This window comes from Saccostrea echinata, unplaced genomic scaffold (genome assembly GCF_033153115.1).
Source record: "Saccostrea echinata isolate AGI-Se365-2 ecotype Australia unplaced genomic scaffold, CSIRO_AGI_Sech_v1 ptg000020l, whole genome shotgun sequence".
Classification (NCBI taxonomy): Eukaryota; Metazoa; Mollusca; class Bivalvia; order Ostreida; family Ostreidae; genus Saccostrea; species Saccostrea echinata.
Genome location: NW_026889769.1, coordinates 5,263,494 through 5,290,548, shown reverse-complemented (window position 1 = coordinate 5,290,548; position 27,055 = coordinate 5,263,494). Strand labels below are relative to the sequence as shown.

General features: G+C 33.2%; 2 protein-coding genes across 2 annotated transcripts; one reads left to right on the top strand and one right to left on the bottom strand.

Moving 5' to 3' along the window:
- The first annotated feature begins 607 nt into the window (after nt 1-607).
- On the top strand, nt 608-6,706 carry LOC133189980 (phospholipid phosphatase 2-like). Its single transcript, XM_061325436.1, has 6 exons — nt 608-765; nt 2,110-2,261; nt 2,737-3,089; nt 3,475-3,532; nt 3,815-3,991; nt 4,706-6,706. Exons 1-6 carry the CDS (start codon nt 675-677, stop codon nt 5,108-5,110), a joined length of 1,236 nt encoding a protein of 411 aa, XP_061181420.1. The 5' UTR covers nt 608-674; the 3' UTR covers nt 5,111-6,706.
- Nucleotides 6,707-8,901: 2,195 nt separating this feature from the next.
- Nucleotides 8,902-25,407, bottom strand: LOC133189979 (DNA damage-binding protein 1-like). The gene is made up of 28 exons (XM_061325435.1): nt 25,292-25,407; nt 22,369-22,517; nt 22,109-22,225; nt 21,691-21,836; nt 21,488-21,563; nt 20,728-20,842; nt 20,457-20,554; nt 20,020-20,178; nt 19,745-19,828; nt 19,519-19,635; nt 19,319-19,421; nt 17,103-17,175; nt 16,909-17,017; nt 15,457-15,635; nt 14,832-14,995; nt 14,576-14,683; nt 14,243-14,450; nt 13,875-13,970; nt 13,384-13,619; nt 12,969-13,133; nt 12,680-12,774; nt 12,416-12,586; nt 12,189-12,298; nt 11,977-12,062; nt 11,431-11,514; nt 9,812-9,914; nt 9,496-9,619; nt 8,902-9,337 (listed from the first exon to the last, which is right to left on the bottom strand). Exons 1-28 carry the CDS (start codon nt 25,350-25,352, stop codon nt 9,254-9,256), a joined length of 3,420 nt encoding a protein of 1,139 aa, XP_061181419.1. The 5' UTR covers nt 25,353-25,407; the 3' UTR covers nt 8,902-9,253.
- Between the last annotated feature and the right edge of the window lie 1,648 nt (nt 25,408-27,055).

Genomic DNA, 27,055 nt, shown 5'->3' with positions numbered 1-27,055 from the left:
TTAGATAAACAAGAGCTGAAGAAGGGAGCGGAAAATGTCTCAAATCAGACCAGGATTCGAACATGGACCTCCTGAACTCTAGTCTAGGCAGCTAACTGTTAGCTCAGGGCCGGGTCACAGGTGCCACACCTTAAACATAATCAGTCATTCTGCGAAAAAAAAGTGACCAAATATTTTTTTAATATCTCTAATAAATTTACTGTTGCAACATCATTTAATCTATAATTTAAAAAAGTGAAACCCAATACACATAAATTTAACGATAAATTAATGTTTGGGTTCAAATCTCATTCTCATCATACAAATATTCTCGTATCATAACTAGATTTGGACAGTTGATCCATAACGTTACATTCCGCAAAGCTCAAATTACTTAACTGTTATATGTGTAGTATTCATATTACTTATATGTGTAGTATTCCTTCCTCTTTTTTTCAAAACGTGCTGTATTTTGAAATAATAGGCGAGGATATTAAGTCGTAGTTATGTTTATATACGTATATTTATTTTTTTTTTCATTTTGAAGAACACATCGGAAAAGCATGAGAACGAATTATCAAATATTTCCTGTTGTGAATGAAAACAACACTAGGCTCTGTATCCGGACATTGATCGCGAGATTATGAATCAACGAGGAATCAACATATAGCATATATTTTAGGGGGAAATTAGCAATGTTGTCTGCAGTAGATGCAACAGATATTGGATCATGCTCTAAGCGGAAGATTATCATAACTCTTATTGACATATGCATTGTTGGATTAGGTATGTACATCACTCTGTCCAGAAAATTAAAAAAAAAAGTTTCATTAAACTTGATTGCTAGTTATTTCATAAACTTGATTGCTAGTGAGTACTGGTGTATGCATAAGAAAAAAGTAAAAGATAACGTATTTATTCAAATGGTTATGGTGTTTGTACATTGATCAACTTTTTATTTCACTCAATGTATTTGTCAGAGAGTGGGTCAACTGTGGGTGTGGATTTTCTTAATGATAACCACTTATGATTAAATATGGCAAGAAATTTGTCCTGTGTTATACTGTGACGATTATCAAAGGGTACAATCTCTTAGAATATAAAAGATGGGTTGCTTATAGGGTGTTTATATAAGATATGATACTAATTCTTACTGAAAGTGAAAGTGGAAAAATAAAAAGTGTACATGTACCATACATGTATAAGTATGTCACACTTGGCTAGGTTATATTTCTGTTGGGATGTTGTCAATAACATGAATTGTTATGTAGGCTACTCCAATCTCATTATATTACAGGTTCCATTGTATCGGAGTATTCTTATTTATGAAAATTTAAAACATTTTCGGAATTTAGTTTCGTTATCTCATATCAATATGAATATACATATGATTGTATATAAACAAATAAAAACATTGAGTCAAGAAAAGATATTGAATTTCAGTTGTAAGTTTAATATATCACCTATTAGCAGTATTAACTACAGATGTCTGAATTTATAAATTTGTAATGAAATATAAGATTTCAATATCTAAACTTTTCAGTACTTTTTCAGTACAATAATGCATGACACCTGTATATATATGGGTTTGAAGGCTTTAAGGAAATGCTCAAGCCTTGGTCTGTGTAAAATCAAAATAATTTTTTTGAAAACAAGTTTTCAATGTAAAAATACTTCATAAACATGTGATTTCAATCTCCTCATGGATCTTATTTTTAAAATAGCTGTTGCTATGAATTTTCAGTAATTCATTGAAAACTTGAGGAAGAAAACGTTAATCTATTAGATCAAATGTCACGTATTTACATCCCCTTTATGTTTTCCATTCATCAATCCGTTTATGCTGCTATTTAACTAGTTAGAACTGATACATGTATTTCAAGGCCACCTGTATGAAAGTGAGCTATATTTCATCAATGAAACGTACACAACTTACAAAGCATAAATACAATATTTGAGTAACTTAAACTTTTGTATGATTACTTATAAATATAAAGACAAAATGTCTTTGTATGTTTATGCATTAGTTGCAACTGTTTAATTCCCACATTAACAAACGAAGAAAGATATTTTATTGTTTTAAGAACTAACTGGGTTTTAAATTTAATTCATAGACTTATTTTCAAACAGCTGCAGTACCATTGTTGATATTTAAAGTATCAGTGACTCCATATACTAGAGGATTTTACTGTAATGATGACAGCATCAAATATCCTTACAAGTCATCCACAATAACATCAACAGCCCTCTACACCATAGGCTTTGTCATCAATATTGTGTTGGTAAGATTGAACTTCCTGGTAAAGTCATCTTTATGATACAGTCACATGAGAGAGAGAGAGAGAGAGAGACTTGGATGTAAAGAGTGGATGGGGTATCTTGATTTTTAATTTTAATACATATTCTGACAAGAACAAACTTTTTTTCATGCTTAACATATAAAGCTTAATTGACATTATACTGTAAACCAACTTTTATTCGCATGTGAGAAAGATCTGCGAGTTTCGTGACCTACTTTAACTCGCAAATTTTAATCACCGCAAACCATTTATTTTGCTTTGTTTTTATAGAGAATGTTTCGTCAGTCACAAAAATTAATCACTACAGATTGATTTCAAACTGACAAATCGCAAATAAAAGATGACACGAATAATAGTTGGTTTACAGTAACTCAAACTCAGCTTTAATTCTGTACCGTAAAAAAGTGATCTTTGAAGTGACAGAAATGTCTTGAATTTAAATTTATTTTCTTGACAGATTCTCCTTTTTGAATTCATTCGTTACCAATTTGGCAGCAGCTATAGAGCCACCAATGGAGGCCCTGCAGCAGAGAGCACCACAAGCTATACTGACAGCACTATACAAACAGGAAGGTCAACCAGACGAAAAATCTTCCAGTATTTCTACAATGTTTACAGGGTGCTCCTTCCTTTTGTATTTGGTGCGGTGGTGGAACACCTGACGACAGACATTGGAAAATACAGTATTGGTCGACTTCGTCCTCACTTTCTGTCCGTGTGTCAGCCAGATCCCGCTAAGTACAACTGTGTGACAGGGTACATCACTGATGATGTCTGTACCGGGGATCAGTCTCTCATCAGAGAAGCAAGGTTAAAATCTCTTAAGATAAAAACATCAACTAGATATAGGCAAGGCACTCAAAACCTCAAGGGGTTTGCTATGGATGTCAAATATGAAAATATGGAATGTTGGAATTATATTCTTACATAATTCAGAAATCTGACACAAATTATATCTTTGTCCTTAGAAAAAACTGGACTTACTTGAATGTTTATACCTGTATATAATGGTGTTAAGTCATTTTAATATTGAATCAATGGCACTCATTTAAGCTTCATCACATTTAATCTATATAATTATTCAAAAGTCTATATAAAGATAGGACTGCTTACTTTTGGAGACAGAGCAAAAATGATAAAAGTAAATCTGATCATGAATAAACGTGTCAAACTTTTGATTATTTTTCTATTACAGACTTTCTTTTCCATCTGGACATGCATCATTTTCTACCTATACAATGATTTTTGCCATGGTGAGCAGCAGTATTTTTCTTTGTCTTAAAGTTCAGAGAGAATGAGAAATAATCTGATGAATCAATGATAAACTGTACAACAGTGGACAAAAAGTAATTGATTAAACTTCTTATTCCCACTTTACAGGAGAAATTTAATGGAAAATGGATTGGGACTGAGTGCATGTATTTATAGATGCTTCCTTGTGTTTGAAATATGATTCACATGCAAACTTAAACCTTTCTTTGTAATTCAACTCGGGTAAATCTTATATTTATTTACTATGACGTTTAATATTGTAGTTGTATGTCCAAGCCCGCTTAAGATGGAGAATTGTTTATCTGTTGCGTCCTTTGATCCAGTTGATCTTGTTCTACCTTGCGTTTTATACCTGCCTGTCTCGGGTGTCTGACTACAAACACCATTGGAGTGACGTGTTGGCGGGAGCCATTATAGGGGTAGTCACAGCAATCCTAGTGGTGGGTTCTACAAAATTAATAAAAATATAATTTACACCTTATCTATAATCACCTTTATCCTCATCACCTTTCAGAGGCACAGAAATAATTGCCTTTTTTATATCATTATTAGTCCCCTACCGGTGAAACCGGAGGGGACTATAGGTTTCCTCTGAGTCTGTCCATCCGTCTGTCCATCCGTCTGTCTGTCTGTCTGTCCGTCTGTCTGTCTGTCCCTCTGTCTGTCTGTCAGTCTGTCCCACTTGGTTTTCCGCACTTATTTCCTTAACGCTTGCAGATATTGAGCTGATTTTTGCTATGTGAGTGTATCTTGATGAGTTACAGATCAAGTTTGCATTTCGTTCCGCTTCGTTGATTTTTGACGGAATTACGGCCTTTTCAATTTTTACGGGTTTTCCGCAATTTTCTTCTAAACGCTTGTAGATAATGAGCTGATTTTTGGTATGTGGCTTTACCTTGATTAGTTATAGATCAAGTTTGCATTTCGTCCCGCTTCATTGATTTTTGACGGAATTATGGCATTTTCAATTCTTACGGGAACCAGATTACACTTGCCGGTAGGGGACTAGTATTGCTAATGCAATACTCTCAGAATGCTTGTTATAATAGTAGTCTATGTTAAGAAGTAAATTATCTCTCTTTTGTATATTAGCAAATACTGATGCTTATTTCCATATTTAATCTGTTTGATGAAAAAGAGATAAATCCTTACAGGTTTTTAAAGTGTCCAACTTATTTGAGATTGAACCTAAGGATGTCAACTCAGGCACTCCTGTTATTCAAAACATGGTGGTCCAAACGCCAGAGCACAGAACCATGGGCCTGCAACATTTTACAGAAACAGTCGGTCCAGGACCAAAGGGGAAGCAACACAACACCCACATAATGACCAAGGGATACAGCAACTCTCAGTTTGTTCCTGATGAATATGATGATAGATATTACGTACCAAAGGCCAGGCATAGAAATGGTGTAGCACAGAGTTACCGTGAAAATGAGGTGGGCGTCAGGGCAGAAGGGAGGATAGCTACACAGGTCTATTACATCGATGCAGGGTCCAGTCACCATTCAGACAGTGAAGGGAATGCAACATTTTCTAAAATGACAACTCAGTTATAAAACATTATTATTGATCAAAATGTCACAAAATTATTTTCTAGTCTTGTACATTCTAATATTTTTATTCAATGCCAAAGAGTTTAAGAGTATTCTACCATACATCTATATCAGTCAAACTATCATTATACCATATCATCATGAATAATCAACATCAAATGCAGGAATTTTTAATATGAAAAATTTACTTCTAAAAATATTATTATCCTGAAGATATATTTCATAACTTGTTTTACACCATGACAACTATATTTTTTCATAACAAGCAGCATGGAGATGTGTGTAATACATGTATAATGCAGCTCAGGTTTTGTTTTTTAACATTTTAAAATATTTTTCTTTTTCAATGAAAGAAAAAATATATTATTGCTAAATACCCAATGCCTTCCTCTCTCCTAGTGCAAGGAGTAGAGAAATCTAGATCATCACAAAAAATAAGTATGCTGCCGAGTAGAAATCATAATTACATGTACTGGGTAATTGTCGATAGTGCTCCAGACATCTTCAAAGTCCAAGAGATGTTTTTTTTCTGTTGAACCAATTAGCTATCTTTATTGCTATGAAATGTTTTGTTGTTTATGTGTATAAGTTTGAAGATTTTTATGTTATTGTAGAAAATCATAATCTACTAATTGATGTTTACGTTGTGCTGTATATTATGAGACAAAGTAGTCCAGATTTAAAATCTGGACTGTTCTGTCTCATTTTTATACCTTACCCAGACTCTATAATTTATTCAGATCTTTTGTTATGTTTGCCCTTCTTATTTATCCATTCCATTCAAAAGGTAATGGTAATGATAAAATTATCATGAAAAAAAATGAAAATTCCAATTAAAAATTGAATTGAAAGTGTACACTAAACGAAAATGCAATTTGAATGAGATATTGCAATGTGCAACTATAAAATTAAGTGGTATGTTTTATGTAGCTTTGTATTGAATTTTTTCCTTCCATAGTTCATGGGTATCTTTCTCAATTTTTAACTAACATTGCAACATTGTTCCATATTTTCTTAGAAATTAATAATAATCTTTATTCAGGTATAGGCATTATGCAATGTACATGGACATTGAGGTGTGAGTATTATACACATTTAAAACTTTTAAATAGACATGATTTAAGAGATGAATTTTAAAACATATTAACTAATAAATCATATTTTGCATATAAATCAAATAAATATATTATTATATTGTATATGCCTAAACCCAAGGATAACCCATGAAAGCCAGTATGGCTTATTTCCAATGGGGTCCTTTTACATGGAACAAAATTACTGGCATATGACATATATATACTTAATATAAACAAATAATATACTTACTATAAACAAGATGGCTTAAAATTCAATTTTCAACACTTAATAAAATGACTCAAACCAGAAATTAAAAAATGTAGATCTTTGAAGGAATTTATTTTGTGTTTGAAGATTATAAGGGTATATATGATTTTAGGGAGTACATTCCAAAGTATTGATTTGAGAATAGATGTAATTTTTTCCAAACATGTGTAATATTGTAACTTATCTTCAATCCTTATTACCTATATTTATGTACATAACTTACATGTATAGTTCTACATGACCCACCGTCAGAACAGAATATTAAGGCATCAGTAAAGGTGGTGCTTTTTTCATACAAGTAAAGCTACAAGATGTAAGCCTACCTAGCATGTATAGAGTTTTTATATATTATGCAATCTTTTTGGTAATTTATACATGAGTTATCAGACTTTTCCAATTTTTCCATGTATCCATGTACATGTTGAGTACCCTACATTACTGAGGGCATGTATATTACGTAGTAATATGATTGACCAACAATATACTAAAGATAGGAAAACTTACCACAACTAGTCTTCCAGAATTGAAGAATAATAAGCAGCTATGATTAATATTGTGTTATTTTGACAATTCATAAACAAAACCTGCTATATATTGCAATAATTGTGTTACAGTTTACACCATTCATCTTTGTCTCGGTGAATGACTCATTAAACTTTCAGAGTTGGCTCCAGTTTTAGTATCCAAACAAAATACTGCTATATACAATGGTAATGTTTACTTCCACTGGAAGACTTTTATTTTTTGTGTCATACTAGTATTTGTTGTTATAATATGATTACTATATAATTTCATTGTAATTGTACCTTTGTTATCTGTGATGCACATACATGTACTATACAGAATTAAAAACAATCAAAAACTGTTGTTCACTGTCCTTCACAAATGTTAGAAAAGCAATTTTTAATAAACATATTGTTTAATCTTAGCTTTAGCAGGAACTGAAAGATACCTGCACCTTTGAGAAAGTAGCTATCAGGTCATTAGAAAATGACCCTCTCTGATCGCTACTTCAGCTTAGACATGAAAAATTTATGAAATGTCACCTCCTGTACATCCTGCTCTTTAGTATGAACTGTCCAAAGGCCCCAGTAGTGTAGCGAGAAAATGCAGAAATTGAGACGGATACTCTAAAAACTGAGCTATCTCACCATCAACACCTGGGGCTCATTTTACAAAAGAACTTACGACTATGGCCAAAACTTAATTCTGCTTGTAACTTTCTAATTTACATTGAATTGAAAATGGTTTTAATCTTTTTAAAGGGAATGTAGAAAGGTACTTTAACATTAGCAATTTTAAACAGAATAATTAATTTTTTAAAATTTTACAAACAACTAAAGTTTTGGGTCTTAGTCGTAAATTCTTTTGTAAAACGGGCTGCAGGTCATTTCTTATAACCTCCTGCCTCTGGAGATTACATAGGTTCGTCCCTGGCAGTGTTTTTACCTTACACTATCAGGACATGGTCACAGCACCAAATATGACAAGATTGGAGAAAATGAAACAGACCAGACAAGAATTAAACTAGATAGGTGCTTTACATAACAAAACTATCTTGTCACTGGCAAACTTGAGGGATCAAAATAAAAGTAATCTTCCCTGGCTTGACAACAATGGAATATGATTAAATTGGTCAACAAAGAAAAGGTTAACAAGTAAAATGTCAAGGTTGAAATCATCCTTAAAATTTGGTTAATAGAACATGGCGTATTTGGCATGTGAACTGCAGGAAGCACATGTACAAAACTTTTATAGTTTAAATATCCACGACTTGGTCATTGAAAAACAAAGCATGTATAAGACTATGGCTATTTCCAAGACAATTTATGTTTTTTTTCAATTAAAGGTCTTCCCCCCCTTCTCTGTCTAGCCAATTTTCAAGTTAATTTTTAGCAAATCAAAACACAACACCAGGAAAATATATCTCTTTCCTATTTCACAGGAACCTGATACATCAAAAGAATGCTAAAACTTCATGTGACAGATCAATGAAATTTACTTTTCAAGAGTGCCCAGATTCCTGCCGAATGTCAATCAAATTTGCCTTTGTTCTTCAATGTACTACTACCCTCTTCTAAACATGTATATTTTTGTAGTAAAAATTAAGTATTTAAACAGTAGATCAATTTTGCTTAACACTTTGACAACTGAAACATAAAACGTGACAAGGTTTACAATTTATTGCCATTATTTTTTTTTTTTTTTAAATTAAACACATCCACATGGAATACAAACTATTTGTATCTTGCATAATTTAGCAGGACTAATTTAGAATATTGACTGAAATATTTTTACCCAAAAGCAACATTTTGGACCACTATTCATGAACTCCATCTTTGTTTATTAACAAATACTGGGATTGAACAGCTTTCTCATTCCATAACTCCAGTGTGTCTCACATGACCTACATGTATTATAGGAATCAAATATAATAACACAATATCAAATGCATTTTATAATTTAATGACATATCAAGCAACAATGTTCATTAAAGACAATCTTTTACAATAAAATAATCAATATATACATTAATAGCACTAAAAAAGAAAATCAATCTCTCCTTTGTAAAGTATCATGCTTGGTTTAGTATAGGATAGCAGGGGAGGCAAACCAGTCCATTGTCCTGGATGACAATTGCACCAAATTTCACATTTTCCATGAAATAGAAGAGATTTCTATATATATGTACAATACATTGGAGGTTGAATATCTCGGTGAATTCATGGTAACTCTTCAATGATGGATGTGAGACTTTTTACTGAATTTGTATTAGCTCTTCAATGGTGAAGGTGGGATTTCTTAGTGAATTCTTGTTAACTCTTCAATGGTTTTTACCAAGTCATCCACAGTTGCTTCCCTCTTCATGCCACTCCCATCATCAATCTGGAAAAAATTAGTACAAGTTACTGTCCACTGTCATAAAACATATCTACATATATTCAATTTTATTCAAAATCTTACATCTGACCTTTTCTGCATAGAAAATATACTTTAGAAAGGTTGCCTTTTATAGAGTTCAGCAATGAATTTTGTGTTTGTACCTGTAGCCCTTTGACAGTTTCCTGCATTTTGTCTCTGTTCAGATCTAAGAAACTTTCTATCAGATCACCGTCAATAAAACCTTCACATGCCTCTGTCTTCCTCTCGGTGTGGAATGATCGCCAACTGACAGATGTCAAGGAGTTCAATGGAAACAGAATTAAAACCCTCAAATCTAATCAAAATCAAGTCAACTTTATTTGGAAAATGCAAATCTGTCAACCTCTCTCTATTTAGATTTTTAGTACATGTATATCAGGGACAAGTTCTAAGAAAGAAAGAATTTATCAAAAGGAAATCTTTGTTCATAAAGGATACAATGAGTGTTCTATCTTTCCAACACTTTTGATAACTTTGGCCAGTCTTGACTGAACATCTTGTAGGAAAGTATAAAATTCTTGTGGCACCTGCGTTACCAAACCTGCAACATATAACAGCCATGTACAAACAAGAATCAGATTTAAGTGAAAAATAAAATAGATGGTTCCTATTGTGTGTGCTACACTTACCCACAACCCTAATAACTGTTCAACCAGTGTTTTCCCCAGAAAATTTTCAATGCATGGGGGGAATTTTGCTGAATTGACGGTGCGCGGCGTGTCTTGTTGAGTTACTTGTGCATGTATCTGAATTTATATTTAAATGAAAAATACAAATTCATTCATTTAATATATATTTTTTAATTTAAATGATATATTTTGAATACATTGTCAATTTAACTTTTAAAAAAGCTAAACAATTGAGTTCTCTTTTATAAAAATAGATCTGATCACAAAAATTGTTCTATTTTATATTCCTCTAAAGACACTGTCTTTTTATCATGTTTATGTGCCATGTTATTCTTGCTTTCTACAAACTGAATAGGCCCCTAGTGACCCCCCCCCCCCCTTTATTTACTAGACTACATTTTTTTTTCTTTTGAATGTCCCTACTTTTACAGTCATTTTTAAACAAAAAGGGTGCACATTATGTAGCACCATTGCTTACATTTAAATATTGTGACAACATATTTAGTACATTGGTGTCTGATTTTTTTTTTATTCAACGTAATGTAGGTCAAGCATGTGCGCTTGAACGAAGTATTTGCCCATAGTTCATAGAGTAAATAAATAATGATAATATTTATTGGACATGTTTATTTTAAGCATATTTATTCTAAAAAAAAATGGCTTTAAAATTATGTGTTTAACTAATGAATCATTTTTGATGTCGGAACATCAATGCTATTTATAGAATGACCTGTGGATGTTGGAAAAACCCACATGTGCATATAACAAGTGTATATTACTTTCACCGTGTGTACTATCTTTCAGCAATTAATAAATTTTTCATGTTTATAAATATTTTTAATCAAATAAAAGCTTAATACTTAGTAACATATCAGTAAATTGCAATAAACATAAATAGAGAACTATTGCATCATACCACGTACCGAGTTCACCAGGTGCGCAACATGTGTACAGTACACTCTGTGACTCTAGTAATTTGAATTGTTTTATTGAAAGATTAATAACTGATAACAATTTCAATGTATATCTTCTTCTAAAAATAGTCTGCCTTTAATAATTCATGCATAGCGGGAAGCATAGCGGCAATGTGTGCTGCATGGCAGGGGATCGTGAATGCATGGCGGTATCGCCATGCAAAAACGGTCTGGGGAAAACACTGGTTCAACACAGAACCTTGAGTAGCTGTGCTGGTTTTTTCCATGTTTTACTTACCCACAACCCTAATAACTGTTCAGCAAAGAACCATGAGTAAATGTGCTGGTTTCCATACAGCACAGAACCTTGAGTAGCCCCATTCACTGTTCCATACAGCACAGAACCTTAAGAACTTGTGCTGGTTTTTTCCGTGTTTTACTTACCCACAACCCTAATAACTGTTCAGCACAGAACCTTGAGTAGGTGTGCTGGATTCTCTGGTGTGTTACTCACCTACAGCACCATTAACTGTTCCATACAGCACAGAACCTTGAGTAGGTGTGCTGGTTTCTCCTGTGTGCTGCATTACCAAGGACCCTAAAACAAATGGAATGCAAGTTACCGAATATATTCAGGTAGGATGCTGTCTTTAAGGACATACGCAACGTACCTTACCTAATGATAATTTTTCAAGATATTCTTTATTTAAGATTATAGTGCCAACAGATGCTCATAGACAAAAAATCAGCATGCATTACCAGGGCTTTTGAAGAGATATCAATTGAAAATTCTTGTATACTTCAAAGAAAAATATTCAAAAATTACTAAACATATATTCTAGATGTTTTGTTTATCCAAACTTGTTTTAGAAGTGAAAAACAGCATATATAGGAAATGTAGCACACAGTTCCTTTTAGTATTGGAACTCTTCAACTCCAGGGAAAAAGACAATCAAGTTCAAACTACATTGCGTATGTCCTTAATAATGAGTATCAATGAACAAGAAAATATGATTTGTAAAAAATCATCTAATACTACCCTGATTTGTTTTGTACCTACCATGCCTAAATACATTAACAAATTCACCAAGATGAAACATTCCAACTTCTTGTAGGTTTTGCCTGTCCTCATCTGTTGTGGATGCACTGAAATTAATATCAGTAATCACACTCTTATAAAAAAACGAAACCTGCTCAAAATACTGTACACAGATTAACGAAATTACTTGAAAGTGAATCGGTTATTATATCAAAGTCCAGACAAATCTCTACCTGTCTTTCTGACATGTGAATAAATTAAATGAATTCTCAGCTCCAAGGAAGTTGTCATCATCCAAGATCTCTATTGCTGTAGTCCAGTTTGGATTGCAGTCCCTGGCAATCTGCAATAAATTAAAATCTCTTTATCATATTATATTCAATTTCTTTTAAAAAAAATTTTGTGTGTGTGTACATGTACATCCAGTTTATATGTAAGGAATATTAGTAATGTCTAATACCTCCTCAAAAGTGCCCTCCATTGGTTTGTACAGGAGCAATGTAATGGAGCGCATCAGGTCTCCCACAAGAATAAAATCACACTTTGTCTTCAGATACAATGCCACAATACTGTTAAAATAGTTACACTCTAATCTCAACTCCTTTTCTGTCGTCCACTCAAATAGCCGCACCTAAAAGTAAGATTAGGAAAGGTGCATGTGTCTGAATAATCATGGACTCAAAGATGTTGGTTTTTATAACATCCTTAAATATACTGAACTTACAGTGCTATTAATACTGGCAAGTAACTTCCCATTGAATTCCACAAGTGTGTAGGCAGCACCTTTTATTTCTTTCTCACCAATTTGATTTAGTTTACCTGAAAAAGAATCCATCATTGTTACAGAATCCTGCATTTTTTCCTCGTATTTCTATTTCCTTCCATCATAAGTATGCCTTTTGAGTGTTAAAAAAAAGATATTCTGGAAAGTTAAACTTTTTTCTTTATCATACAGGCTTTCTCTATGATGAAATTTTATAAAACTCATTGATGTTCATTTAGATTTTTTTTACCATCATGGAAGTGGAAGATGACAATTCTTCCCTGTTTAGGCTCTGCCTCCTCAGGGTGAACCAGTGCTGTCCCCACAATGTAGTATGTACATGGATCCTCCCCAAGTTTGGCAGAAATGAGACTAGTGGCAAATTCATTGGGCATCAGCTGGTGGGCATGTAGCACTGAAATCATAATCAAGTGTTTATCATACATACTATAATTAATAAGATGGCTCTTTCTCAACATCATTAAAGTACTGACTATAAAATTAAACAAGTTGCTGTATATTTTTTCTTTTACTGTAGATTAATATCACTACTGAAGATCATCTAGATGATGAACAGGGGGAAAAGTTGAAATTCAAAGTGTTTGGGAAAAGGATTACTTTTAAAAGAAAATGCTAAACTTGATTACAACACTTTATTTATTAACCTTCAAATGTGTGTTGATCAATGATCAACAGTGAGTGGACCTCTACTTCATCCCCGGTAGAGTGCTCTCCCATTGTGCTGGTCCCCATGGTAACCTTGCCACTAGAACTTGAGCTTGTCATTGCAGCATGTGTGCTGGCACTGGGTCGTGTGGGATTTAAACCATTGCTGTCTTGAAGGTCCATACGCATGGAGATAACACCAAATGTCTGTGACGATTCCTGGTAAGCTATTCGCCTGTAAATACCACACATTTACACTGCACTATTACATCATTAACTTTAAAAATTTTATCCCAGAATCTCTATCTTTGACACTCCATAAAAAAGATACAAGACTACTGAATGTTACACCACTGGTTAGTATTCATATATAGTTTGAAGGAATTATGGAGTCCTTGATTACAAGTTTGGATTTCTGAGAATAACGCAATGTAGAGTATGCTGTATGCTAATAAACTTTGAAGGAAAAAAAAAATTGTTATTGTCTTACCTGGGTGACTCCCCTAAAGGAATAGTTCTAATGTGTAACTTCTGAATTTCATCTATAGTCCCAATGGTAAGAGTACTGTCATTAGCTAATGCCAAACTAGAACACAAAAAAGATACATGTAAACAAACAGTTTCCAGTTCAAAGAAATATACACGTACGTGTAACTTGTTAGAGTTGTACCTTATTGTAAATACTACTTTTGTGTTTGGGAATAGGAGGATAAAAAGGAAGTATTAATGTAAACATGCTCCTAAACTGTTTAGACCCGTGAAAAATTTGAAGACTTGAAATCCCCTTTACACATCTCCTCCTGCTTATCCTGTGATAGAGACTCAGAACTAACACCTGTATTTTTTTACTGTTCTCACCTGTCTGGGTATCCCTCTGAATTCAGTGGACACATGTGATTAACTTCTTTTAAGTTGACATTGGAGAAAACAAGTTTATGATTACTGGAATATATCACAGTTGGCCGATCTGAACACGCAAACACATTTGTTGTAGACAGAGATCTAAATGTTCGTAAAACTGTTGGCTGTGTGCCCAGAGTCACTTTCCTCTTCTCTGAGAAGTATCCTGCCAAAAACATCATTGCATCAGATCTCTGAGACCTTGAAGTATTCTAAACTTAAAAATATTTCACACTGTTGTTAAGATAAGGATTTTGTAATCCAATTCTATAAACTAACTAAATTATGTACCTGTTTCAATATTAAAATTAAAGTAGAATAATGAACCATCTCCTAATGCACACAACAGATAATGAATTCCTTCAAATGTTGTCATCAGAATAGATCTTGGGATGATCTCTGTAATAAAATAAACTTATGTTACATGTAATACAAAAAAACAAAAAGGGTTTCCCTTTAATACCAAAAAAATGTTCAATCCCAAACAACATGTCAATGAATCACATGTATATTTCATCAGTGAATTACAAATGACATTATCCAGTACCTCCTCCCAGCATTTCCACATGGAGACTCCGGAAATCTGGCAAACTAAGAACCCTGGCTGAGATGTCTGTCCACAGACCAATAGCACACAGGTGAGACTTCTCCTCCCCTTCCCTGAGGGGGGTCAGGTCTACACAGGCCACTTCATGCTCCATTGTACAGGTGCTGTAAAAACAGAGATTTAATGCAGCAGAGTCAACACAGGTGCTTGATTGTTTAACAAACAATAGTCTTCTAACAATGCAGATTCTGATACTGATCACTATAAATAAAAATATTTTTTGTTTTCTCTTTTGAACAGTAAATTTTTTCCCTCCTATATCTATTGTACCTGTCACAGAGTAAAAAAAAAGAAAGTCTTGATTAAAACTGGAACCTCAGATAGAGTTTCAACTACAGTTGAACTTCAATATCTTGAACACCGATATCTCGAATACCATGGATATGTCGAACTGATTTGGAAGTCCCAATTACTTATTTTTTAAGCATATTACCCTCCCTATCTTGATTCCTCCAATATCTCAAAGTTTTTTCTCCATTCCCATCATGTTCAAGATAATGAGGTTTGACTGTATCTGAAATATCAATGTCACTAAATATGATACCTTGTAACTTGACCTACTTACCTGACTTGTTTGATGTCCCCCTTTAACAGTTCCAGGTAATACAACTCACTGCCAACACAGGCTACAACCTGACAGGTGTTACTACTGGCCAAACTGATATTCTTCCCTCCAGGGTGCTTCCATTCCTTCATCAGTTTCTGGTTATCACAGCTGATCAGTCGAACAGATTGAGGGGTTATCTATAAATGAATTCATAAAATAAAATTGAAATAGTAACTGTAAATACAAGCTGTGTAACTTGAATAAAATGCCTTAATAGTAGGGTAATACTGTAACTTCCGTTTGACCATATACAGGCGACTCTCGATCTCTCGAAGTTCAAGGGACCGCAAGAAAAGTTCGAGAGATCAAGGGGTTCGAGAGAGAGAAAGTGAATAAAATCCGGAATTTTCAGTTCCGATCATCATTGTTCTACTATTATAAATACCGGAAGTATATGTCGATAATGTCATTGCACGTTTTCATTCGTACTATTTTACAGGTAATACTTGATTTCAACAACAATGATCGTATTTTGAATAAATAAAACGATCTCTTTAAATTTCAGTATTTATTTGTTCTCATTTCATAATTACATGAAACCTGAATAGCAATCGTCGGCGTGGCTACCCCCAGGGCTTCATCGGGTCCTTCACCAGATTTCTCGTATTAAATGGGTAATTAATTCTTCAGATAGGATTTCTTGTGCAGTGTTTGTCATACTGGGATTATGTAAGCTCTAATAAAACTTCAAAATCTATGAAAAAATATTGACACATTTCTTAACTCATTTTCTAAAAATTATCGTCTCGCTGTCAAGTCAAAATAAGTTGTGAAGCAATTCGTTTATAGTTTACCAATTGTAACCAATTAATTATATCAACACTCGGATGCTCACATGTATAGTGTCATCTATGTAAACACCCATTTAACACCTCAATGCCAGCCCGAGGCGTTCACTGTTATCCAGGTAAGTCTAAGCTGCATTAATTTTACGCTTGATCGGCGTGTGCACACACGCAATCAAAACTTCGAGAGATAGAGAGTAAAAAAACAAGGAAATGTGTGTAACGGGACCCAGGTCTTGGTTCGAGAGATAGAGAACTTCGAGAGATTGGAAGTTCTCGAGATAGGAAGTAAATTTGCTTAGTTATATAGAAGAAAAAAACGGGACCGGAGGTTCACTTCGAGAGATCGAGAACTTCGAGAGATCGGTGTTCGAGCCATCGAGAGTCACCTGTATATGTGCATATACATTAACTCTGACTTGTCACAGGGCAGTGACTCAATTAACCTTCATCTTAACTAAATGATTATTATCTCCAATATTTTTATAGCTAAACTCAAAGTTTAAGTTGTGGACAGACTGACTTACAGATCATATAGATGTAAATATACAGGTTCTTATTGCTCTACCTGCTTTCTGTGAGAAAAATATTATTTAAACTCTGGAGACAATATTACAGACTTTACCTGTAGAAGTTGGTTGTGTACAACATTGGCACATAGAAAGGTCTGCTGATCTGATTCAAATCCCGAGAGCTCTGTTTCTTCTACTTCCTCTCCGTTTAGCATAAGCACCCTACAAAGTCATCATCAAAACAAGTCATATTCAATTGTCGATTTACTTCACCATTTACCTTTCTCCTTTTATTTAGTTTACCTACCTTGTTTGTCCAACAAAGGAAAGCACTATCATATTGTCATATTCCGGTGAGTTCACTCTCAGTGACCAAATACCTAAAAATGAAGCTCAAAATATTTATCCAAACTTCTAACTTGTTTACAGTATTCAACGTATAATACCACAGACTTTAATATTACAGGGAAATAGTTTTAACAAAATATTTAGCAAAATATGTAGGTTTAGTATTAGGTTAACAAGTACATGTATTTTGTATTTAGAACATTTTGAAAAATTTCACATTTAAAAATTAAATTGAAATTTAAATCAAATTTCAATTCTTGATACTCCAATTATGTTCAATATAAAATTTGATGAGCCTTCTTTCCACAGAATATAATTATTTTTTAATTTTTTTCTATAACAGTCTTTTCAAAATACATTGGATTTTGTCATAAAGCTCTTCATTAAATAAAAATTAAATTCCCAATTAATGATAGACTGGTGGATAATTTAATTAAATATACTGGAAAAAAAAAAAAATCAATTTTCAAGTATACATTACGCCTAAAAAAATTAATAACTTGGTTCTCAGGCCAGTTTTCTAAAAAAAAAAAAATAAATGCGGGAGGAAGGCATTTTTTCCTTTTTTTCCTATTAAAAAACAGACGCAGGATTTTTAATTTTTTTTTTTTAATTTCAAAACTAGCAACTTTTAATCAACAATGTTTCAACACTGAGTGCAGAAATCAAGATCATTTATTTCCTGCTTCTTTCTCTTTTTTCTTGCATTTTCTACATTTCGGTGATTCGTGTAATGAAACGGTGGCATCCTTAACAACCAGGCGTGTTAAACTTACAGAACCCAACACTTTTGCTTACGTATCACAACTAATCTAAGAGTGTTTCAGCACTATAAATAGCGCTTATGATTTTATTAAACATTGTTAAATTTAGCAGTCTTTGGTTTATGCACATTATATGATATCAGCAAATCTTGCTGAAACTTTTCTGGAAACTTCCAAGGCTGAGGGAGTTGTCTTTGATAGCGTTATTGAGTTCTAACATAGAACCACCTTCACGAAACCCCCACTATGTGCCATGGAAGTATTTCAGTCCAGGGATCGACATTAACGGTTGTCCAATTGCCCGGGACAAGTAAATCATCAGTTCGGGCAAGTGAAATTGTCAACGTACTTGTTCGATAGGGCAAGTGATTTTTTTTTTCATTCATATGTACATATTTATTTAGTTTACATTAATTTATAAATAAAACCATAAATTGAACACTTTATTTCTGCAACGTACCTGACTGACAATGTTTTTGCATTCGGAATCCCTTGCTAGTGTTTCTGTATATATACCGTTCATTTAAAAATCAGGTTCCTTATTTTCTTTCGTAGTAAATACACTCTACGTCTAACAAAATTTTGTTAACTTCTTATTAGGAAATTAGATTATTTATTCACGCACAAAATATAAGTACAGTGTAACAGGATGTATCGTGATCAAGATAAGATGTATGTTTCGTAGCAACTATCTTCCTTTAGCGGTGCTTCACGGTTATCTCTGAAAATCACGATTCACAAAAGGATCCTACCAAAAATAATTTTTAATGAACTTTATTAAAAGGAAACGGAGGGTTATTGCTGCATGTCAGTGTGTGCTAACATGTTAAATTTACAAGTACAGTGGTATACATTTATGTACAAATGCAGCATCGCAATTTTTTCAGGTAGCTCAACTTGCCAAATTGACAGTATTGTATTTAGTAACATTTTTTCTTATCATAACGTTTACAGTAATAAATTATTTTCTTCTTAAATTCTTTCCTAATTTGGGCAACCAAGTTTTGCATTCGGACAAGTCAAAGTTTGAGATCACTTGCCCGAAGGGCAAATAAATCTGAAAGTTAATGTCTATCCCTGCAGTCATTCCCTAATGAATTTGCACTGAAGCCATCATGACCAAAATTAATCTTGACGCCTTGACCTGTTAACTTGACAGCCATATTTGCAATTTTTAACTAGGCCACTAGTCTGGATCATCTTGATGATTGTCAAACGTTTTACTGATGGGAGTATCTAAAATGCGGTCAGGGATTCTGGATTTTTTTTTTTGCACCATATGAGCGCATGAGAGAAGTTTTATTTTATTCATTTGAGGATAAAAATGGGTAATGCACATTGTTAAATATGATGCGGGCGGGCCTGAGAACCAAGCTATTAATTTTTTTCAGCCTTATTTCATGAAATATACCTTTGATTCCTGGTAAATCTATACTGGCATGTTCATGAATTCCAATACCATTTCGTATTATCCTTAATGAACCCTCTTTATATGCACCAGAGCATGTAACAAGCTAAAAATAAATAGGCATTTTATTTAAATGTAAATTTACAGCCTACATGCATCTTAACCTGTCTGATATCTTAATTTTCTTTTATGCTGTACACTACCTGTCCTTGACCTTGTCTTTCCAGGTCAACCACACACATATCAAGGATAGGGCCCAGGTTTGTGAATCTCTCCATCTCTTGTACATAGGATCCATTCTCATCTGGCTCAACGTTGAGCTAAAATAAAATCATTGTTAATTTTCTCTTTAATCAAAATGGTGTTGCAATTTTCGAGCATCATAGCATTTCTTTTCTAGACCAAAAGAAGAAAATCAAATATTCTTACTTTGACAAGCTGTGAATCTCCAAGTCTGGATCCAATATACACAACAGCATTGTCCAAATATGTCATACATTCAGCTATTGTAGTCTGCAGTGAAATATATCAAAATTTTTAGGTAAAACAATGTAGTCTGAAGTAAAATATATATACATGAAAAATGAAACATTGTAGTCTTCAGTAAAATATATGAAGTCTACAGTAAAATACACCTTGCAATATATTTAAGTTAAACTATCATCTAATAAGAATGCATGACAATTGTTCCCTCAGACACTGACCTCTCCCAGGAGTTCCACCTTAAGGTCCTTCACTGTCACTGTAGAGTCCATTTTCTCCTCCTTCTCCAACATTAGCATGAAGAGTCTCCCCATCATGTCTCCTAATAAATAACGGGAACCATTGGCATCCACCTTCCCGTAACACGTCAGGGTACTTTGCTGAAATTCAAAATATGCTGAATAATTCCCAACAGGGTGGTTATCATCTTTACAATTAATGGATAAATGATGACAGATAGTTACTGAATGTGTCAACTCATATTGCCGTGATCTGATCTGAATGGAAAACTCTGTACTTTGTTATCAAACGGTTAATATTTAGCTTCAAATTCCTTCATTAGCAAGAATAGGGTGAGAATTTTTGCAGGTGGTATACAAATGTTGCTGTAAAATTTGAAGTTTTTATTTCCTTGACAAACCCATGACTATAGATATACCTTTATGGCAGGTGGAGCAATAGGAATGAAGTTGTCTCCCTTGTGGTACGTAATGGACTCCTGTCCAATGATTAGTGCTCCACCAAATGGTTCAGGTACTACAATGAAAAGAAAAAATTCATTTAGTTTAAAATATATTTTATTCATGCAAATGAAATGGATTGAACAGCAGGCATAAATGCCTATGATCGTTCTCTCCATTTATTCATTTATTCAGGACATCAAAAAAAAATTGTATAGGAATCATACAATATTATAATGAATTCCTTACCAGCTATAAGCATGCATGCTTCTGTTTCCACATTGTCTTGCTTCCATGGACCTTTCTGAAATTCTTTGTCTCTGAGAGATATTTCATATGTTTTAACATGGCGACCATGTTGATCCTGTAAAATACCGCATCAAGAACACTTTAAATTTCTTAATAGCTGGTGTCATTAGACAGATGCTTTTAAAAAAAATCAAAATAGAACTGTTTTAAATGGACCAATATCCCTCACATTATACACTAAAACAAGCTTGTTTAGAAATATTTAAGATCTCAGTAATACACTTGTATCACTAAGATTTCACTCTGCAATTTTATACAACATGAACTTCTCCAAATGTATTAATGCTGTAGTTTCTGATCATTAGCAAACTTCTGCAATCTATACATGACATTATTATGACTTGAACTATACTTACTGCCTCTCAGTGGGTGAATCATTAGACAAACTCTAGTCATGAGCAACCAGAAGCACATCAAGAGAATGTGGGTTAGATCAAGCCAAGTATGAAATTCTACCATTTGTCTATTTCTTAAATACAAGGTTACGATGTGGACAAAAAATCCAACATGGAAACTTGACCTTACTAAATTACCAACTTGTTTCAGGGTCATGACACCCTCTAAGCTAAAAAATAGTTTGCCAGCGATGACAGAGGTACATTTCCAGGTATGTTTTATGATGATCAAACCTTAAAGTCATACAAGAAAATGAGACTACTTGTTTTTTTTTCCTTAAATTTGCTAAGCCTTGTTGACTTGCCTGATGAATAAGAATCAGAGTTGGGGTCGTACAGCCATGAAGGAATTGTATGTCAATAACTGTCAGCTCCTCCAATCTGCAAAAAGATTTAAAGTGTGGAAAAAAAACATCACAACATATTTCCTGTGTCTCCATTCTTAATGACATCACATACATGTATATTTCCCGATATTCAGTCAATAACCTTTAAATATAAAACAAACCTAATATTAAAAGCCTTCAGTTCTTTGTTGTCTCTTTCAAGTGGGATAACTTTGAACAATCCATCATACAACCTTAGACCTATCACACGACACAGGGGGTCGATGATTCCAATTATCCCGGTCTCTGATGCTCGGCCTATTTTATCCTACAAGAGACAACCCAAAAAAAGTTAAAAATAATGAAACATAAATCTACAATTTTAACATATTTGGACCTTCACTTAGTAAGGAGGCTTTTCTGGGTCTGTGGTCAGTGATAAGAATATATCAAAAATTCTTATCTTTGTCTTTATTCACTCCCTTTGAAAAGGGGCATGGTCAGTAATCTCATTAATCTTGAATCACAATTAGTTGGCTTATTTGAATTTTACACAGAATTTCTGGGAAAATGAGAAAATTAGAAAGCAAACTTCAATACCTGTACATTGCCATGTGCTCTTGTGATAATGTCAATATTTTCCCCATTTTGATTACATTCCAGTATCATAGCATTATATCTCTGTGTCAGTAAGAACATCAAATCTTTTGACTCCCCCTGAAAAACACACCACATTTCTAAGACAAAGTTTAGAAGTATAAATAACTTGTGAACCTCATCAGTTTTTTGTGAAAATTTTCATTAATGTATATACATTAAATCAGAAGATTTAATTTGAAAATTTCCTTCCCAGAACTTACAGGTGGTCTGAACAACTCCATTACAGCAATTCTACCATAGATACCAACTTCTTTTACTGGACGCAAACCTTCTGGTGTCACCACATATATTTCCATCCGAGTATTTCTTGCAATAATTAAATTAAGGTCATCTGGTGATGTAAAATTACCTAAAAATAATAAAAACATCATATAAAATTACCTAAAAATAATAAAAACATCATGTAAAATTACCTAAAAGTAATAAAATCATAATGTTTCTATAAGACAATCAAAAAAATGAAACAAACCTGATAGATGTATGAAAGTCTTGCACTCAAAGTTAAATTATCAAATATTGCACAGGCATTAAACAGTAACACTTCAAGCATTGTATAGTAACAGCATTTTTAAAAAAAATAAAATTTAAATTTAAAAAAAAAAAATAAATTTTTAGATTTAGCTATTAGGTTAGTCATTTATAAATCTATAATTTCAACAAAATTTTCCTATTTTTGCCAGAATTAAATGAATATTCAGAATAAAGTTGCTACTTAAACATCCACTTAAATGTCTATCTGCCTAGCCAGCTTCTACATTTCTCCAGTGGCATTAGCATTACAGCTAGCCATTTTAATAGGGAACTGCAGATTAGGCCAAAAAAAATTAATCAATAGTTTCTCAGGCAGTGCCACATCAGGTCAAAAACGACCGCATTGATCAATTTTATTGACATTTTTAAAAGGGAAATAACTCAATTTTCTATTTTTCCAAGTTGAAAAAGAAAATTGAGTTATTTCCTTTTTCATAACAATAATAGTAAAACTTTTTTTTTTTTTATTAGATAAACAATATTCTTCTAGTCTATACAGTCCTTTATTAATTAACTTTTAAAGAAATGTTTAGAATAACATAATTTGAAGTTGAGTACATTATAATTAGTATTAGTATTAAGAGAACAAAAAAGTGAGATTCAGTTAATATCATCATTTTGTTGAAAGACTGACATGAAAAAAAGATACCTTTTGAAAAAAAAACAAAAAACAAAAAAAAAAAACAAAACAAAAAACAAAAAAAAAAAACCGGCCTGCCGCATTGAATTTTGAAATTTTTGGCCTGAGAAACTATTAATTAATTTTTTATGGACTTAGTTTCACATTTTATAACAAAGGAATGAAGTATATTACAATTAGTAAATACATTATTATTTATTGAAGCATTATCATTATTAAGCAAATCCTGCTTCTGATTAGATCTCTATCAGCAGTGTCCTACGAAAGATCACCATTTTATTGATTCTGAGAAAAAATATCTACATGTACATGCATGAAAATTTTAAAAATATCAGTCTCAAATAGACTTAACAGATATTGCAAGATATCTTGCATAACAATATGAATTGTGACAGAATTTTTAAAAATGTTTTACACATCATTTACAAGTTTTCCATAACTTATGCCATCCTCAAATAGTCAGGGTTCTTGTGTCAACTTGTTGCCATGGGACCCCTGACAAATTCATTTGGTTTTATTTGGACTTGCTTCTCTCATTAAAAAGCATCAATCAAATTGCAGAGACAGATAATGTAAACAGAGGGGAATCAGTTGACGCCTAAAATGCAGGTAGTATGCATTTATCATTGAAAGGCCTAATGTGGTTGGTTGAGAGATAAAAAAAAAAAAATCCAAGATTTGTTATTTTCCAGAAAGACACCGCTGCAGTAGGGCTGTCACGAGTACCTGAAATAACCGAGAACCACGGTCCAACTTGTTCGGTTCGGTTTCATTTTTCTGGATTTCGGTTCGGGTCTGGTTTATGTATTATAGTCTGTTCAATACAAAAAATGGCATCGAAATCAAAGGAATGATGACGAAACAGTGATAAATAAACATCACAATGGAAATTTCCTTCGTTCCATGACAAAACACTTGTCACGGAAGTATTATATAATTTTCAAAACGAGCAGGAATGGTCAGGTTGTGCTTAATAGTAGGACAAGTAGTTCTACACACCGATGTCTAGACATTCGCATGGTTAAGACTTGTTTTCAATGTAAATTTAATGTAACAAATAAAGATTTTTCAAGTTAAATTCATGAAAATAAGGTTTAAAATAGATGTAAATAACCAAACCGAAAAACCCAAAACCGAATCGAAAATTTACAGAACCGACCAGACCATAAAAATTTTGGAACCATGACAGCCCTACACTGTGGTCAGCCCATAAGATATCAAATGAAATTTGTCTGGGGTCCCTCAGCAAAAAGTTGACACAATTATTTTGCAACAAAGCTTTACATAAATATACATTTGTCATCGTTCGAATGATGTATTAGTTACGACACCATTGATCCTTATTACATTTAGCACTGTTATAGAGATTATTTGAAATCTGTTGCAAATAGAAAAAGATTTTGGTCCAATTTTGTTTTTGAACATGGACCTTTCACATGAGAGTCCATAGTCCGAAATATCTGAAGTTTTCCAGGCTTTTTTCATGATTTTCATATTTTACGTGCCAGGAAAACGTCAGAACTGGTGCCATTACAAAAACTGGAAATTCGCCACCTTCAATCGGAGGCGGCATTCTCCTGTTGAAATGCAGCATGGTTCAGAGACTAGTGCCCTGTCCAGTCAAGTCCATGTTGAAATATTCACTGCAGAAGACAGATTAAAACCTCAACAGGTCCAGTATAACCTCTTGATCTAGCTATAAAATTTGCATTAGCTGTTAAGCTTCAAGGGCTTTCAGGAATTGCAAAACTTCTATTACGGCCATGAAATATTTTGGAACCAAAATATTTTATCTTATTGATTGCAACCAACGGTACAATTTACTGTTCTTAATTTGTCAATGTGAAACAGTGTCTCCTCGTCAAGGCCAGGAAGACTACATGCAGTTACACACAGTCACTCTAGCACAAAAAATCCATCATTTCCCTATATTGTGCTATCATAAAGATTACCTGTTACACATGCATTTACAGCAGTCGGTTTGTGAGCCGTGACAACGTAATTATGAGCCATTTTAATGAAATTATTGTGTTTTCTTGCTCTTTCTCCTTATTTACGAACTCTTTCTTGAATAAGCACCTTGATGATGAAGATTTGCGGAAATGCGCATGCCTGGCGCCAATTTTATGAAAAAAAAAATTCAGAATAAAATAGTTACAGTCCGAAAATATTTATATGTTATATTTTTCAAAAATCAAACAAATTTATTCAGTAAAAATGAAATTTCATTTATTCACAAATATTTATGTTTTCTTTTTGTCTGGTATATCTCAAAAATCAAAATTTATTTTTATTCGTTTTGGTTTTATTCAGTCAAATTAATTTTCTGTCTCGAATTTGTTCAATGTTCAATTTTATGTTGGGATAGCACTTTTGTAAGTAGTGATAATTATGTAATTTACTCGATATATTTCTAACTAAGACAGAATTTGAAGCATGATAATGTGTTTTATTAGAAAATATTGAAAGACTAAACTGTCATCTCATAACATCCAAGATCTCTTAGGTTTAGATTTAAAAAGCCACAAACCTGTTGCAGCACAAATTGTTGATTTAGCTATATAGCTTGAATTAGCCGGGACCCCTGCATCACTAGTCAGGTGCTCTACCGACTGAGCTACCCACGCCGATATCCGCGGCCCAAACCATTACAGATCTATTTTTCAAATGTTTTTATGTTTCTATGCAAACTTCGGCAATTTTCTTCATAATTTCCTCCTTTTTTAATATTGGACCATTAAAACCTTCTTTTTTAAGTTTTTGCTTCTAAAAGGGAGAATTAATCATAATAATTTGCATGTGAAAACATTGATGAAATACTTGAATACGTCTACTCTTTGTAGTTTGAAATTCTAAAACCTTGCGACAGGCCGGGCCAGCCAGGTTTATTGGTTTAGCTATTAATAGCTTGAACTAGCTATACAGCTTGATTAAGCTATTCAAAATATCTTAATTTAGGTATTTTATCATATTTTTTTCTTAAATATACAATTGTAATGGTTTGGGCCGTGGATATCGGCCTGTGATAGCTCAGTCGGTAGAGCACCTGACTAGTGATGCAGGGGTCCCGGGTTCGATTCCCTGTCCAGCCATACATTTTCTTTCCCGTTACAGATCTAAAGTAATGCACCTTGTGTTCACGTTTTTAAAGAGTTGCAATCATATCCAGGTCCAGTACAATCAGTACATTTAGCTACGTAGCTAAAATTACCTACCGTAGCTTTATTTACCTACCTCGGGTAGCTTTATTTAGCTATTTCAAGGCAACTTTTCACAGTTTTGCTTTTTATTTTAAAAAGACAAAAAGTCGCAAGTAAATGTTTACTAATATTTATTCTAGGTATTATTTAAAAAGCAATCTAAAGCAGAGATAGTTTTAACACTGCTGCGTTTGAAAACTGTTAAGGAAAATACGTATTTCCATTGTTTGAGTAACTGTGCACCACCTTGTGTGCGATGAGGCGTGGATAAGTATGATTACTTTACATTGTGCTCATGTTAACCAAAACTAGTTTTCTTTGGTATGTCACTCAAGAAGTAACTGTTAGATCATAAATTAACTCTTGTATATAGCCCCAAAACTTTTATAACTTTGATTGCAATTGCGCTGAAAAAGACACATCTCCAAGAGTGATTTTTTCATGAATTGTTTTCAGATGAGTTCAAAGTTGAAAATTATCACTGCATCAAAGTGCAATTTTCTGCACTTTCTGGGA